The sequence below is a fragment of the Balaenoptera ricei genome, chromosome 16 (genome assembly GCF_028023285.1).
Source record: "Balaenoptera ricei isolate mBalRic1 chromosome 16, mBalRic1.hap2, whole genome shotgun sequence".
Lineage (NCBI taxonomy): Eukaryota > Metazoa > Chordata > Mammalia > Artiodactyla > Balaenopteridae > Balaenoptera > Balaenoptera ricei.
In genome coordinates this window covers 9,094,427-9,109,149 of record NC_082654.1, presented here as the reverse complement: position 1 = coordinate 9,109,149, position 14,723 = coordinate 9,094,427, and the positions used below count along the sequence as shown (strand labels likewise).

Genomic DNA, 14,723 nt, shown 5'->3' with positions numbered 1-14,723 from the left:
AACTTATGTTCACTGAACAAAAATAAATTTAGTTTCAGAACATTGCCTGTTAACAGCAAAGTATTATAAATAGTGCATGTTAAACTTTTCTGAACTCATTTCTATAAAATATTTGATTAAAAATAAAATGGGAGAAACATATTCAATACTTAATAGAAGATACTAACATCTTTCCAATACAGAATTTAACTCACAAAAAACTTAAATAAAATCCTAAATATTTTTAAAAATACAATACTAAAAAAGTGTCTAAGGTAGATTTGCTTCAAAAACTTTAGTGCATTTAGAATTAACTACAGCTTTCAAGCATCGGTACCTTTGGAATACAACTGTGCTCTTTAAGTCCTAGGAATTTTAAAATTATACATTCTAGTTTGCAATTGTGAAAAAAAATCTGTTTGAACTAAAATGTACTTTCAAAACATCTCTCCTTAGTTGTCAGAAAAAAATGTATTTGTCACTATTTGGCCCAGAATATACAGTTAATAAAGTGATTTTAACAAGAGAGTTCTTCCTTTTTGTTTAATGAAAACTTTCATTTTCTATTTTGTGGTATTGCTTTTATATGAAGAATAAAATAGAAGAAAAAAATAACCACAAAAGCTTCCAAATGACAGCAACTTGTTTCTGACAATATATTCATACGAGGGCCAAGTTACATTTGGAAATGGCTGCACTAAAACTGATCTGAGCAGCGAGCGCTCCAAGCAACAGAGCAGAACAGGCTGCAGACTTCAGATTCACAAGCCTCAGATTGACAAGATTTGTTTGCAGAAACTCCTTGATGCAGCTTTTTCAACAATGCGATGGAGATTAGTTTAGATTGGATATTAAACCACAGAACTCATTTTAATGGCTTTCTAGCATTTGGAAGGGAGGGCAGAAGATGCATTAACTTGGCACTTGGGGGTTTTTGTGGACTTACACCATCAACATTACCCTTTCACTTACTATTAAGTGTAGAAGTCCTTCTTAGTTAATGCTTAATAGTTAGAATACTTGCTTAAACGGCCAATTAGTAACTTTCAAGATTCGAACCAAATTAAAAATAAAAATTTTGCAAAGTACACAGAAACCAACAGTTAGTAACAATATATTTTATTGTTTGACCAAGCTGTCCTCAGAGTCCGCTAGTTATTACACAAAAAACAGCCTCCTAATCAAAATTACTTACTGTGGATTTATATAGCAAGTTTTATTTTTGTAAACAAATATCATGTTTAAATGCATTTTTATATCCATTTCCACACTTTTTTTATCCTCTTCTACTAATGATGATTCAAGTCACAGTTCTATATAGTTTTCTTGCTGTACATTAAAGACTGGTAAAACTGCAAATAAGCATTACAACTTGAATTCACAGAAAATATCTTAAATGGCCAATTCTGAAGAGGAGTCCAGAATTCGTTTTGGACATATGTTCTCATTTTTGTAAATATCACTTCACCATCACATTTTCCCATGTGTTTCTATACCTACCTTTTCTTGAAAATTATGGGCAATAAATGGATAGAAGGCAGGAAAAGGAAACTTCAGATTTTGGGGGGAAGGACCGCATTTCCTAGGAATAAGATGGATGACTTCCACTGTACCTCTTTGGTCATCAAAGGAATAGAAGGAATAGCAGATTCTCAGTATAGTTATCAACCTCACGTGTAACGTCAGAATGAAGATTTAAATGAACAGTTCAGATTAAAAGGAAAAAAGGCATCTTCATAGATAATCCTCTGATATTTCTAGTGTTCTCATGTATTTACCTGTAGTTTTTAAAATAAATTACAAGTATAATAAAAAGAATCCAATGGAAAATTGCTGTGTGTTTAAACTACAAGTTGAATAGGCAGGTATTTTAACTATTAAACTCCATTTTCAATTTAAAGTCTTAAGTTTCATTTCTTTTCAGAACTTTTACCTCATATTTTTATAACTTTAATTTTAAAAGAATTCAATGTTTTATATTTTCCCTTATGGAAAAAAGAAAGATTTACTACACTGAAATTGCTTTACTATTATCAGTTGAAATTAAACTACTGATTCAACTAAGCTATGTTAGCTAAATAGTTTTTAATTAAGGGCAATTTCAAAGGCAATTCCTCCACTAAACATTGAAATAAGTTGTAACAGATTTTGTAAGAGAAAGTAATTTACCATTTTGAAATTATGGCAGAAATAACATCTAGCTGCAGTGTAGATGTTGAAATACCAAGGGTATCTATCAGCCTTGAAGTTTTTATGGATCATAAATGTGAGAAATTTAAATGACCACTTGTAAGATTATCATTGCACTCAAATTCTCAAATGTCTAAATGAAAGGAAAAAACAGACACCAACATGTCCAACTGTTCTAATACATAAATGACCCTGACAAGGTTTTTATGGAAAAAAAAAAAAGAAAAAAGAAATTTTGTTTCCACTGTCAAATTTATACTCTGTATGTATAGACTTTAAATTAGCAAACACCTTAATAGGGACGACACCCCCACCCCTCCCCTGCAGAAAACAACAGTAAACTACAAAACACAAAAAGGCAAACCAAGTAAAGCATAACGTGATTGTTTTCCATCAGTGTTGGTTATGTTGCCCTCTTGCAAAATGACAGGCAAAATCATACTTGTTTTTACATTTGCATCCACATATGTTACACTGAAAAGGATTTTCATACCCATGACATCCCATATGAATAGTGTAAAGGATGTTGTCGGCAAAGTACATGTCACAGTGCTGGCAGTGGTGTAGAAGCTGAGGGTCCTGGACCGGCAGGGTCGGAGCTGGAGTGCTTGGCTGACTGTTTCCCATGCTGGGAGTACTCGTGTGAGCACTTGGTTCACTGCTCGGACCTGCCACCGGACTATAGTTCCTCTGACTATGTGATGGCCGAGCTTCGGGGCTAGTGGGCGAGGAGCTCTGAGGAACACTGGCTGACACGGCAGAAACCACTGCTTGAGCAGAGGCCTGCTGCATCATGAAAGGCTTCTCGTCGGGGCAGGGAACCACATCAGGGGATGCGGGGTTTTGGTTTTCAGGCGGCAAACTGGACAACTGTCCTGCTAGAGTTGACAGCTGGTTTAAAGGGTTGTCAACCATGAGTTCCTGGGGGTCCCTTGGCAGGCCACCAGCTGGGGTGGTTTTTGCCATACTTTCGTAGGAGTCAGTCTGGATATTCGGGATCTCATGGGCAAAGTCATTAAGGTAGTCTGGCTTCTGGACCACCATGGAAGGTGGGCTTAAGTTGATTAGTGCTCGTCTGCTATAGCCCAGATTGCTTGTTTTCTTCTGTAAAACCCCCCACATTTTCTTGCTGCTTAAGGAAGACCTAGTACCTTTCATTGGTACCATTTTATGCTTGCGCCTTCGATGATGGGACAGGTTACTTCGATCACTGCAGCGGAATGAACACAATTCACATTTATATGGTTTTTCTCCTGTATGGGAACGCATATGGGCTTCCAGATGACGCTCATAAGCAGATGCAAATGGACATAAGTGACATCTATGAGGTTTCTCACCTGTTTAAAAAGAAAAATGGGGGAGAAACTGCAAGAGTAGCTCATTTATGAAAAGTTTCGTATTTTGTCCATTCATTAGATTTAGAAACTGATCAAAAAATAAAATGCTTTTCAGAATAACACATTTGCAAAAAAATTATTAAAATTTATTAAGAAACCTGCATATAACAGCCTTTATACTATACTGACTAGTGGAATGAATCCCTTTCACAGAAGGGGTGGCTAAGGTGACATCTGAGGGTTAGCAGTGTAGCCTGCAACCGTACAAAAACCTTTTCCCTGGTCTGCAAAGGAAACGTACTTAGTAAGGATAAAGATAAAAACATTTTATCACTTCATGCTGTCTTCAGCATTAACCTGCCCAACCTGAGAAGCAGACAGATGCTGAGATTATTTAGATTAAGAAGGAAGATGGCTAAGGAAGGGGAAGCTGTACAAGGGACCTCACTTCCTTGTATGCTGTATGCTATCGCTGTGTAAAAATGGAGTCACTTCTCCATTTATTCAAACCTTACATCCACCTTCATTTTCAAACTATCACAACTATTTATATGATAGATCAACCTGCCCGTAAAGAAATGCCCTCTCCAGCCACTTCTCCGTTACCTGTGTGGATTCTAATGTGTTCAATGAGTCGTGCGGTGCCTTTGCTGGCATAGTTGCAGTACCGACACTTGAGCTTCCCATCAAAGGTCCTTTCAAACCCGTCTACTAACATTCCTGAGTTTTCATCCAGGGAAACTTCAACAGATGGGTGATCAAGTCCATTTTGATCACCATCTGTTCCAGCTATAAACAAAGTATAGCAAAAGAAATTATGCGTCTCAGAATCAACTCAATTTAGCAATTTAGTGTTGAGTGATAGAAAATCTTTCACAAATTGACAGTTTGCTTAGCACAAAAGTTAAATTCACAAAAATCAGTCTTTCTGAACTGAGGTTAACTTTATACAAAAGCAGTATTCTATTAGGGGGATTTCAAATTACTAACACATAAATTATATCAGTCCTCAACATACTTTTGAGGAAGGTAACAGGGTATGGTATTCATTTGACAGGTAAGGAGACAGAGGGGGATAAACAGTGATGGCAGTTACACATGTTTAAGATTCTAGCCACTTCTACAGATACAATGGGCAGTCATGATCATCTCCCCAAATCCTAATCTATTTAATCTAAAACAATTAAATGTTGAGTTTTGCAGTTCCGCTCAGATTACACGTATGTTCTAGATTCTGGGTTGCATTTAGGATCTTAAAATTCTAATTAAGCACATATAGGGAAATATTGTATCTGATACCTCTGAATGTTATGAACTGTAAGAATTTCAGAGTTAGAGATGTTTGGCTGTTTGCTTTTAACCTAATCAAACTACTTCTTTGTATAGATAAAGAAACTGAAGGGGCAAGTGCTCATCATGTGGAAAACCAACGGGCGGGGGACCACAACCCTGCCCTCTCGGGTCTCAGTCCAGGAACTGTCCACTGAAGCATTAAGAGGGAAATGTTTACTCCTACAGCTTCACAGGAAAAGCACTTCTGCTCCATCTGCAGGAGGCAGCAGGGCAGGTGCAGACAATTCAAGCCCTTTGCTCTACTGTTTCCTCTATCCTTCACTAGAAGAGAAGTGACTTTGCTGGTTGGTGCAAGTCCAACATCCAACAGGCCCGTTGCCCTGGAGGGACAGCAAGGCTCAGTGTCCCCCCTTCTCCCATTGCTTTCCCAAGCCAGTAACTCCCGAAACAGAATGTGTATACGAAATCACTTGGGGATCGTACTAAAATACAGCTTCTGATTCAGTAGATTTGGGGTGGCACCTGACGTTTTGCACCTCTCACAAGCTCCCAGGTGATGCCTGGTCTCTGCTGTTGCTGGCCCCTGGATTACAAGGCCCTAGACCACCTAGGTCAAGGGTTAGCAAGTTTTTCCTGTAAAGGTCAGATAGCAAATACTTTGGGTTTTGTGGGCCACATGGTCTCTATCCCAGCTACTCAACTCTGCTGTCCTAACTCAAAAACAGCTATAGAAAACAGGTAAACAAGCAAGCGTGGCTATGTTTCAATAAGACTTTATTTATGGATGCTAAAGTTGGAATTTCATATAATTTTCACGTCATGACATTATTTTTCTTTTGTTTCCCCCCAACCCCAACCATTTAAAAATGTAGAAACCACTCTTAGCTTGCAGGTCATGTAAAAACAGCAGTCCAGATGGGGCCCACGGCCTGTAGTTTGCTACCTCCTGAGCTAAGTTCAGAAATAGACTCCAGTCTTCGTGTGGTAAGCAAACCAGACAGTCTATCTGTAGGTCAGGTAGAACAGGCTCAAGTAGGTCACTGCTTTCTCTACTCTGGTTTCTCCTCCTAGGTGGGTATACATGGTTGGCCTTCTCTTCATTTTAAGAGAAGAAACAGAAACCCCTATTTTGTCTCAGGTCTAACCCAGATTTCCTAATGGCCAAACCCCTTGTGTAATGAAGCTGGACCCCCTTTTGGTTCCTTGTGTCTGCTGTTAGCTAATAGAACCGGGAGAATGGGAAGGGAATTTAGAACCCCTAACCTTCCCACAAGACCATAATGCATCTCTGGGCCACGGTAAGCCCTGCTGGAGCTTTACTTTCCCTCAGCAAAAACTTGACATGTTTAAAGAAGGGAAAAAAAATTGCCCATATCTTTCTAGGAAAAATGGAATGATTCACATTAGTGAACAGCAGTGGGCTTCATACTACAGGTAATGACACACTAACACTAATATATTTATAAAAAGTGAATTATTTAGTAGTATTAAGATGAGTCTACCTCCCTGAAGAGCCTCTGCTTCCTTGTCCCCACTAACTGATCCAGAAATCATGTTGACATGATGGGTCTGCTGAGTCAGGTATTCCTGGAAATCTTTCACGAAGTCCAAAGGCTCTGGTTTCTTTTCACCCATCTTTGTTTTTGATTTTTTTTTTTTTTTAGTTTACAGTTCGTTATACCTACAGGGGGAAAAAGTGAAATAATTTTACATTATTTAGGGAGATACAGTATGTATTAAAACAACAACAGTGACAGAGATTATTATGTGCCAGGCACTTCAAAGCAACAGAGAACATAATCCCCGCCTTTAAATATCTTATAATCTTCCTGGTGAACTACAGAAACACAAAATGGTGAACAATTAATATATTTAATATTTAAATAAACTGGGATTCAAACGTAGTTTTTAGAGAATAGAAAGAAATTACAAAGAGAGGAAAAAAGAGAAAATAAATTCAGAGGAAAGAAACAGGCACATCAGCGGGGATTATCAATGAATGAGACAGTAGAGAAACCAAGTGGCTCAATCGGGGCTGTTGCAGAGAATTTGTGGATGATGGACATGGAGCGTGCCTGCGTGTCCAATCCAGTCGCTACTGGCCACGTGCAGCTACTGAGGGCTTCAATGTCGCTAATACAAACGACTTGAGTTTCTTATTTTATTAATTTAAAAGTGAAATAGCTGCATGTGGCTAGTGACTATCATATCAGACAGCAAAGGCTCTTAAAACATAAGGTTCCCACGAATGAGTGCTCGAGAAGTAGGTGATCTACAACAGGGGGTGGCAAACTTTCTGTAAAAGACCAGACAGTAAATATTTTAGCCTTTGCAGGTCATGCGGTCTCCGCTGCAACCACTCAGCTGTCATTATAGTTAAAAGCAGCCATAGGAAAAAAAAAAAAAAAAAAAAAAAAGCAGCCATAGACAGTATGTAAAGGAATAAGTGTGACCGTGTTCCAATAAAGCTTTACAAAAACAGGAACAGAGCCAGGTTTGGCCTATGGGCTACAGTTTCCTGACCCCTGCCCTAGAAATCCAAATCACCACCTCTACCACCACCCATCATCCTACTCATTCTGAGAAAAAAAAAAAAAAAAAAATTTAAAGAAAAGAAAAAAAATCCCTGATGCTGATGTACAGAGAATAAGCCTCATGTCAGATTTTGTAGTCATAAACTAAACTGGTCCTCACATAGGTTTATAGCCCAAATTCGCAAATCAAATAACCAAAAAGTTTTCTAGTAAGAACAAGATGAGGAAGTCTAGCACCTAGGAGACAACAGGTCTTTTTCTTCCAATAAAAATATATTTATGTAAATGTATATGGTCTTCTTAAACATGCCATATGCTAAAAATTTCTTTCCCTAAACCCAACTATTTAATGAGTAATTTACTATCTAAACAAGTTCTCATCTTTAACAGCCAGTAGTAGGCATTTTAAGCTAAAGATTAGTCACTTCTCTGTATATATGCTTAACTTTTTCTCAAAGCATAACATACACACAGAAAAGCACATCAATCCTAAAGGTAGAGCTCAGTGAATCATCACAAAATGAACACATCCCTAAAATCAGCACCAGTGTCAAGAAACAGAAGGCTACCAGCATCCCAGGAGCTCCCCCCTGCCCCCACCGTGCACCCTTCCAGTACTAACCCCCACCCCCGCCCACACCGTGCACCAGCAAGGGCTCCACAACCCTGACTTCTGAAATTGCTGGGCCACCAGGTATGCATATATTCAGCTTCAGATAATGCCACATAGTTTTTCAAAGTGACTGTACCATTTACACTCCCACCAGTGGGGGACAAGAGTTCTGTTGCTACACGTCCTCACCAACACTCAGGTATTTTTTGCCTTTTTCATTTTAGCCACGCTTGTGGGTGTACAGTGGTATCGCACTGGTTTTAATTTGTATGGCTTGACAATTAATTAAGCTGTGTACTTCAATTACCCACTTAGATAACCTCTATTTCATACCCAGTGAAGTATCTGTTCCCGTTCATTTTTCTATCAGGTTGTCCATCTTTTTCTAAGTAATATGTAAGAGTTCGTCAAATATTCTGGATATGGGTTCTTTATTAGATATGTATATGTTAAGTACTTCTCCCACTCTGTGGTTGCCTCCTTTTCATTTTCTTAATGGTAACTTTTGATGAACAGACGTTCTTAATATAGTCCAATTTACCCATTCCCCCCCTGCCCCGCCCTTTACAGTTAGTTGTTGGTGTCCTTGCCTATATTTTACATGAAGATGTTCTCCTGTATTTTCTTCTAAAAATTTTATTATTTTTTTACCTTGCATATTTTTATCTGGAATTGAGCTTTGTGTATGGTGAAGTAAGAATCAAAATATACTTTTTTCCCCAAGGAGACATCCAACTGTCCTAAAAACATGCATTTAATAGACCAGCCTTTCTCCACTAGACTCTTTTATCACCTTTCTAAATCAGGTGATTATATATGTGATTCTACTTCTGGATTCTCTATTCTGTTCCACTGGTCTATTTTTGTCTATCCTCACACTAACACCACACAGTCTTAATAATAAAAATCTTAATATCTCAGTAATTTAAGTCCACCAGTTGTTTTTCTTCTTCAAGAATATTTGGACTACTCTGGGTCCTTTTCAGCCTAAGTTTTTCAGTGGCAAGAAATGTGGGGTTGTGGAAATGAGATAAAAGCACATTTTCTAATTAACAAAAGCTTGATCAACATTTTAAGAACTAAGACTTCTATTTTAATTGACTTAACTAGAAATCTACTGGAAACAGACTACCTTGACTGTGTTGCTACTATAGATCATTGAACTGTATAACAATTAGTTCCTTATTAGGAACTAATAAGGAACATAGGACTAGTTTTGGTTTCCCTTGTTTACTAGCCCCAGACTAATATATTTTACTTTTGTATTTCTTGTCTCCTTACATTTAATTTGTTCTTTACTCTGAACACATTTAGCCAAATAAGAACCTGCAGGTGACCAAATTCTCACTTTTCTTGATGCAACATGTATGAATAGTTCCTTTCCTCCCTTCTTAGAAGATGCCTAGGGGTTTATTATTACTACTATCTCTTTTCACTGTTTTCTAGAAAGTTGAAGCTACTGAAAATCTGTCCTCTGGATCAACAGAATATTATGGTATTAGGTCAAACTTACTAGCTTAAAGACTCTGAACAGGGTCTTCTCTAGCCTTAGTTTCCTACTTTGTAAAATGAGATAATAATACCAATTTGCAGTGCTGTTTTAAGTTTTACAGATAAGTGTAAAGTATCTCGCAAGATGTGGAGTTTATGGCATGTTCTCAGACGACAGTAGCTATTTCTGCAGCCAAAAATGGTTACACCTTGGATTATGAAATTCCTCACTGTCCCAGATTCCAAGTGTCTTATGTTACCATTGTATATACCTCCTCTTTAGTTACAATGAAACAAACACGGTCCACCTTAGTTTCAATTATTCATATATCCCAATTTGCAATTTCCCAAATCAATTTACAATTTCCCAAACTCATCTCTTCTTATTTTACTCTTTTAGGCCACCTCTTTAAATCACTTGCTTTAGTCTGGCTCTGCTTTCTCAATCTTCAGGATTACTGCTGGTTTCTGAACAAGTCTGTTTCAGTTGCTTTTTTCCCATCTTACCTTGTTGACTTGAACTGCTCCTCTGTTTCCTAATCACTGATTAGTATTTGTTTTATGACTATACTTGATTCTGCTGATTATTTGTCCTTTAAAATTTGCCCTCTGGTTAGGGGGAAAAAAAGTGGGCCAGTCGGCTCCAATGAAAAAGATTATCAAGAATAAGATTAAAAAATAATCTATAATAAGATTATATCTCAATAAAACTGAAAAAGAAAACCCACACCTCAAAACATACAGGGATGGGAAGCAATGTAAAAGTATACATAAAAAGGTAAGAAATATAGCAGATAAAGATGGAGAATGAGTTTCGAAAAGACAGAGAAAATAAAGAAGAGAAATGCTTTTTAAAAAAATGATCAAGAAATTTCCAGAATTAAAGATTCCTTTCAATTCAATCTGAAAGGGTTCATAGAGTGCAAAATAGAATAAATAACAATAAATAACACTTAGACACATTACTGTGAAATTTTAAAATCTCAAGGACAAAGAGAATAATATGAAACTTTCTAGTGAGGAAGAACAGCCCACCCACATAGGAAAAACAATCAGATATTGAGTATCAATGGCAACACTGGGTGCAAGGAAACAACACAGCAATTATTTACTCCAACTTAGAATGTTTTCACTTCCTCAAGCTGCTAAAGGCTAGCTTCCAAAAATCTACATCACAATTAATGGAGAAAATTTAGATGCATTCCCTTTAGAATCAAGGCAAGCATGCTTGCATCACAACAACCATTCTACACGGTACTGCAGCAGGTAAAGACCCCACAATATAAAAAGGAAAAAAGTAATAAAAGGTGTAAGGACAGGGAGATACCTCTCCCCCCGCCCCCCCAAAAAAGAAAAGAATAAGATCTGGGAAGTTGTTTTTTAAATTGTAAAAGCTGTAAGGCCCTATAGATTGTCTGTGTTCTAATTATAAAAGCTGTAATTTAGAAAGAAATCCTGGTATTTCATTGCAACTTTGCATCACCTCTTGCCAATCAGTTCACATGAAAACTGATGTTGCCATTGGAAAATATCTGAACATACTTTGATAGGCTTCAATAAGCAAGATAAATCTTACCAAATCCTGATTAGAAAGCATAACACTGCTAAGGTACATGTGATAATGCAGGAAAAAAAGGCACAGGACTGCCATTAAGCAAGAAGAAAATGATATTTTTATACATGCATCTCAAGTTTTAAGAACTCAAGTAAGCCTAATCACAGAGAACGACTGGCATATTTTGAGTCTTGGCTATTATCACATTGTCACATTATATGTTTCACCGTGTTCCCCGCCAAAAACTGTATGCCGATTTTCAATCAAAATGCATGATGGACTTAAAAAAACAACAACAATAAAGGATGCCAATGAAAAAAGGGAAGATAACGTTGTAAACTTGAGAGGAACTCTATTCTTAAGAATTTTAAATATACTGATATGGTTTATAGTTGTAGACATTCTGCAACGATTTAAAATTTGTCTTTCCATCCCTGAGCATTTTTGTGCCCACGTGACCTACATCACCTCCCCGCCATGCAGCATTACAGGCCCTTGCAGAGCTCTAGCCTGCAGAACAGATGAGTAGGCATGAAAGATGCCTAAATCCAGATGGACTCTATGGTCCAAATCCCAGCTTTCTCCATCTCAAGTCAGTATTCTAAGCACAATAAATAGAAAAAGAATAATTGTGAAACTACAGAAGACTTCTTGATATCAAAAAAAAAAAAAGTTTTGTATCCAAACCATCTTCCTGTCTTTAATAAAGTAATCATCAGTCTTAGGACCAAATGTTTAATCTAAGAACTCCATAAATTAACTGGTATCTAGAGATGCATCTAAGACAGTGATAAATTTTAAAATCTTTGTGAATGTAACATAAAAATCTACGTTAGGAATCAGCAAACTATAATGCTCTCATTCCCATACTTTATGATTATCATTTCTTATGATACAGCAAAATTTCTGAGTCCTCCCTGTGATCCCTCTGATTAAAGTTAAGTTGGTATGGTATTCCATGGGGTATAGATACATGTCTATAAAGAAACTGGCTAGAATGCACCTAAATTATTTTTATGCCAATAGCTCTCCCAAACTATCCATTCAAACCTCACAAATAAGGTTCTTAGAAAACAGCAGAGACTACCCATGCTAGTGAAGGAAAGAAGCATTTGAGAAATAAGCTTTGATATCCCCAAAGAACACAAAAACATCTTTATCTTTAAGCAGGTAACTTAAACTATTCTTGACCCTCCTTGGGTTCTGATATTCAAGTCCTCTGATCTTCAGTCTCATAAAAGGGAAGTTGTCCATCAATACACACACAACCAACCCCTCTTAACCAGGAGCAAACAATGTAAAACAGAGGCATCATGATGCAAATTAGAAGACAACCACAACTATGAAATAGAGGTGATGTAAGAACCCGAAAGGGCTCTTTAACCTACCCTCCTCCCAAACTCTAGATTTTGAGAACAACATGATTAGGCAATAGTAGGATCTATTTTATTCATCTACCATTTCTGGTAGGGTTATTAAACATAAGGTAACTAACAACTAACTTCCTTATACAGTAACTTAATTTGGGGTTTAGGCAGGCCTATACACATTAAGTGACTGCAGTTCTATTGAATGTGTTTACTTTTATAGCTTAATAATTATGGTCACTGAAAGATTTACTCTGCCACAGAATACACATCAATGGAGAAGTCTAACAAATGAGGTTTCGTTTGTACAGAGAATAACATAGACTTCAAAAAGAATTAGAACACATTTCCTCTGATTACATAACCATCAAAAACAATTCTCTGAAGGCAAAAAGGGACATTATGAGGTGCTGAGAAATCAGAAAACATAATATAAAAGTAAAAACAAATAAATAGAAGCTGGGAAAAATAAAAAAGAAGAGTTACACCATCTAACCTTTTCACCCCAAATCAGTTCCTCCTTTTTCTTGCCACTCCAGCATGGATGAAATGTAGAGTAATCGAAATTTACTCTGGAGATACACCAAAGGACTCCAAAAGGCCATGGAGGGAATTTCAACTAAAATTGAAAAGCCATACAGAGGTCTGCAAAGAAAAATACACCATAAATCAAAACCTTTGTGACAAAAAATTAGGATCCACGGGTTTAATAAGCTAACGAAATAACTTGTGCCAATTTTACCACTACCAGAAAAGAAAACTAAGCTAACAGATAAACAACAAAGCAGCAGGTTCACTTCAGCAAAAGCTCCAAATAATCACCAAAGAGTAACTTGCATCAGTACGACTATCTTTTTTTTTCCACTGGTGGATTTCATTTTTTGGCAAAAAATGTCACTGTCTTTCCAAATTAAGTTATTAACTTCATTTGTTCGTAGTACACTTCTAAAAGGCTCAGGGGCTCAGGCGTAGTACTGCTGAACAGCTACAATTGCATAAAAACAAGGTACTAGCCTAGCCCCACAGGGAAACATTTGTGAGAAAAGGTTTAAAAAAGAAAACCCACCAGGCACGCCCAATAACAGCACATCTGATTCCCATCTTTATTATCCTCTCTATCGCAACTCAAAACACTTAGGGTTTTCTTGGGAAACACTTGGGACCCCTGGGGGCAAAAAACACAAAACGTCTCAGTTCGCTGTAACGAACTCCCAAACTTGTATTAACCTGTAGCTGTGTTGAATGCACAACATAAAGTCAAAATTAAACGGGATTTGTAAAATTGTTAGTCCAGACGTTTAAAAAGTTGTTCTAAGGAAGTTGTGTTTCTTCCAAACTGAAGTTCTGTAGAGCTCACAATTTAAAACGGCTTTACTTCTTCTTCCACTTGTCACTCCTCTTAGGGCCTAAACAGCACACTAAGGGGACACTAAATGGGCCACGTGGTTAGTGGCAGCTGGAACCGGTTTAACTTCTATTTAGATTCAATTTACCGAGCACTTACTAGATGCATGGCTTGACTACTCGCACGCCGGACAGTTTATTAAAAGACTTAAATCCTGCACGAACCTGAACAGTTCTTCGCTGCAAAATCCTCCCCAAACCTCACATCTCCCCAAAATTAGAGTGCACAAGCAGTAGAAACGGATCTAGGAAGGACCGTCAGATAAAAGAAGGAGGCTTTAAAAAGTCGTCCCAACGAGCAGCCCGGAACTGGCGTCGGGGCGGCATCCTCACCAGGATTCGGAACACCTAGGAGACCCGCACCTCGGCTGATCCCCTGGCCCCGGGACCCGGTGAAGACGCAAATTTCGGGGCGGCCCCCCGCCACGACCACCTGTCAGAGCGAGAGGCAGCTCCCTACCCAGGAGCCGCCAAGCCCCTGCCAGACGGCGACGCCACCGCAGGGACCGTTCGTTTCCTCGGGGCTCCCGCGGCCAGACACCGCAACCTCCGCGCTCGGGCCAGGAAGGTCCTGGAGCGTGACCCCCGCAGACCAACCGACCACGCCCGCCCCTTCGCTGAGGCTGACTTCAGGGCGGAGTCAGCCCGTCGCGAACACCCTGCTCTCTCCTCGCGCCGCTCCTTCTTAACCGCTCTCCTCCTTAACCGCTCTCCTCAGCCGTGTCACCGCCGTCCGAGCCGGTAACCAGCTACTTACCTCCTGACAGCCGCACCGAGTAACCCCTACCGCCTTGTTCAACGCCGCTGCTGTCGCCGTCGCCTCCGCCGTCTTCGTCACCGCCGCCATGTTTGTTGTGTCTGCTGTTCCCTTCCCGCCCCACGGCCTTTCCTAACTCTCGCGTGAGCAGGGCGAAAGCGGAGAGGAAGCTGTTTGTCTATCTCGGCCTTCCGTAAGGGCTA

The 14,723-nt window shown here is 38.7% G+C and overlaps 1 protein-coding gene across 2 annotated transcripts; it reads right to left on the bottom strand.

Annotated features, from left to right (window-relative positions):
* Window positions 1-88: 88 nt before the first annotated feature.
* Window positions 89-14,633, bottom strand: IKZF5 (IKAROS family zinc finger 5). Of its 2 annotated transcripts, XM_059900507.1 has the most exons (5): window positions 14,521-14,633; window positions 12,856-13,004; window positions 6,302-6,480; window positions 4,113-4,295; window positions 89-3,506 (listed from the first exon to the last, which is right to left on the bottom strand). In XM_059900507.1, exons 3-5 carry the CDS (start codon window positions 6,432-6,434, stop codon window positions 2,563-2,565), a joined length of 1,260 nt encoding a protein of 419 aa, XP_059756490.1. In that variant the 5' UTR covers window positions 6,435-6,480; window positions 12,856-13,004; window positions 14,521-14,633; the 3' UTR covers window positions 89-2,562. The 2 variants fall into 2 exon arrangements, with proteins under 2 accessions (XP_059756490.1, XP_059756491.1); XM_059900508.1 differs by lacking the exon at window positions 12,856-13,004.
* Between the last annotated feature and the right edge of the window lie 90 nt (window positions 14,634-14,723).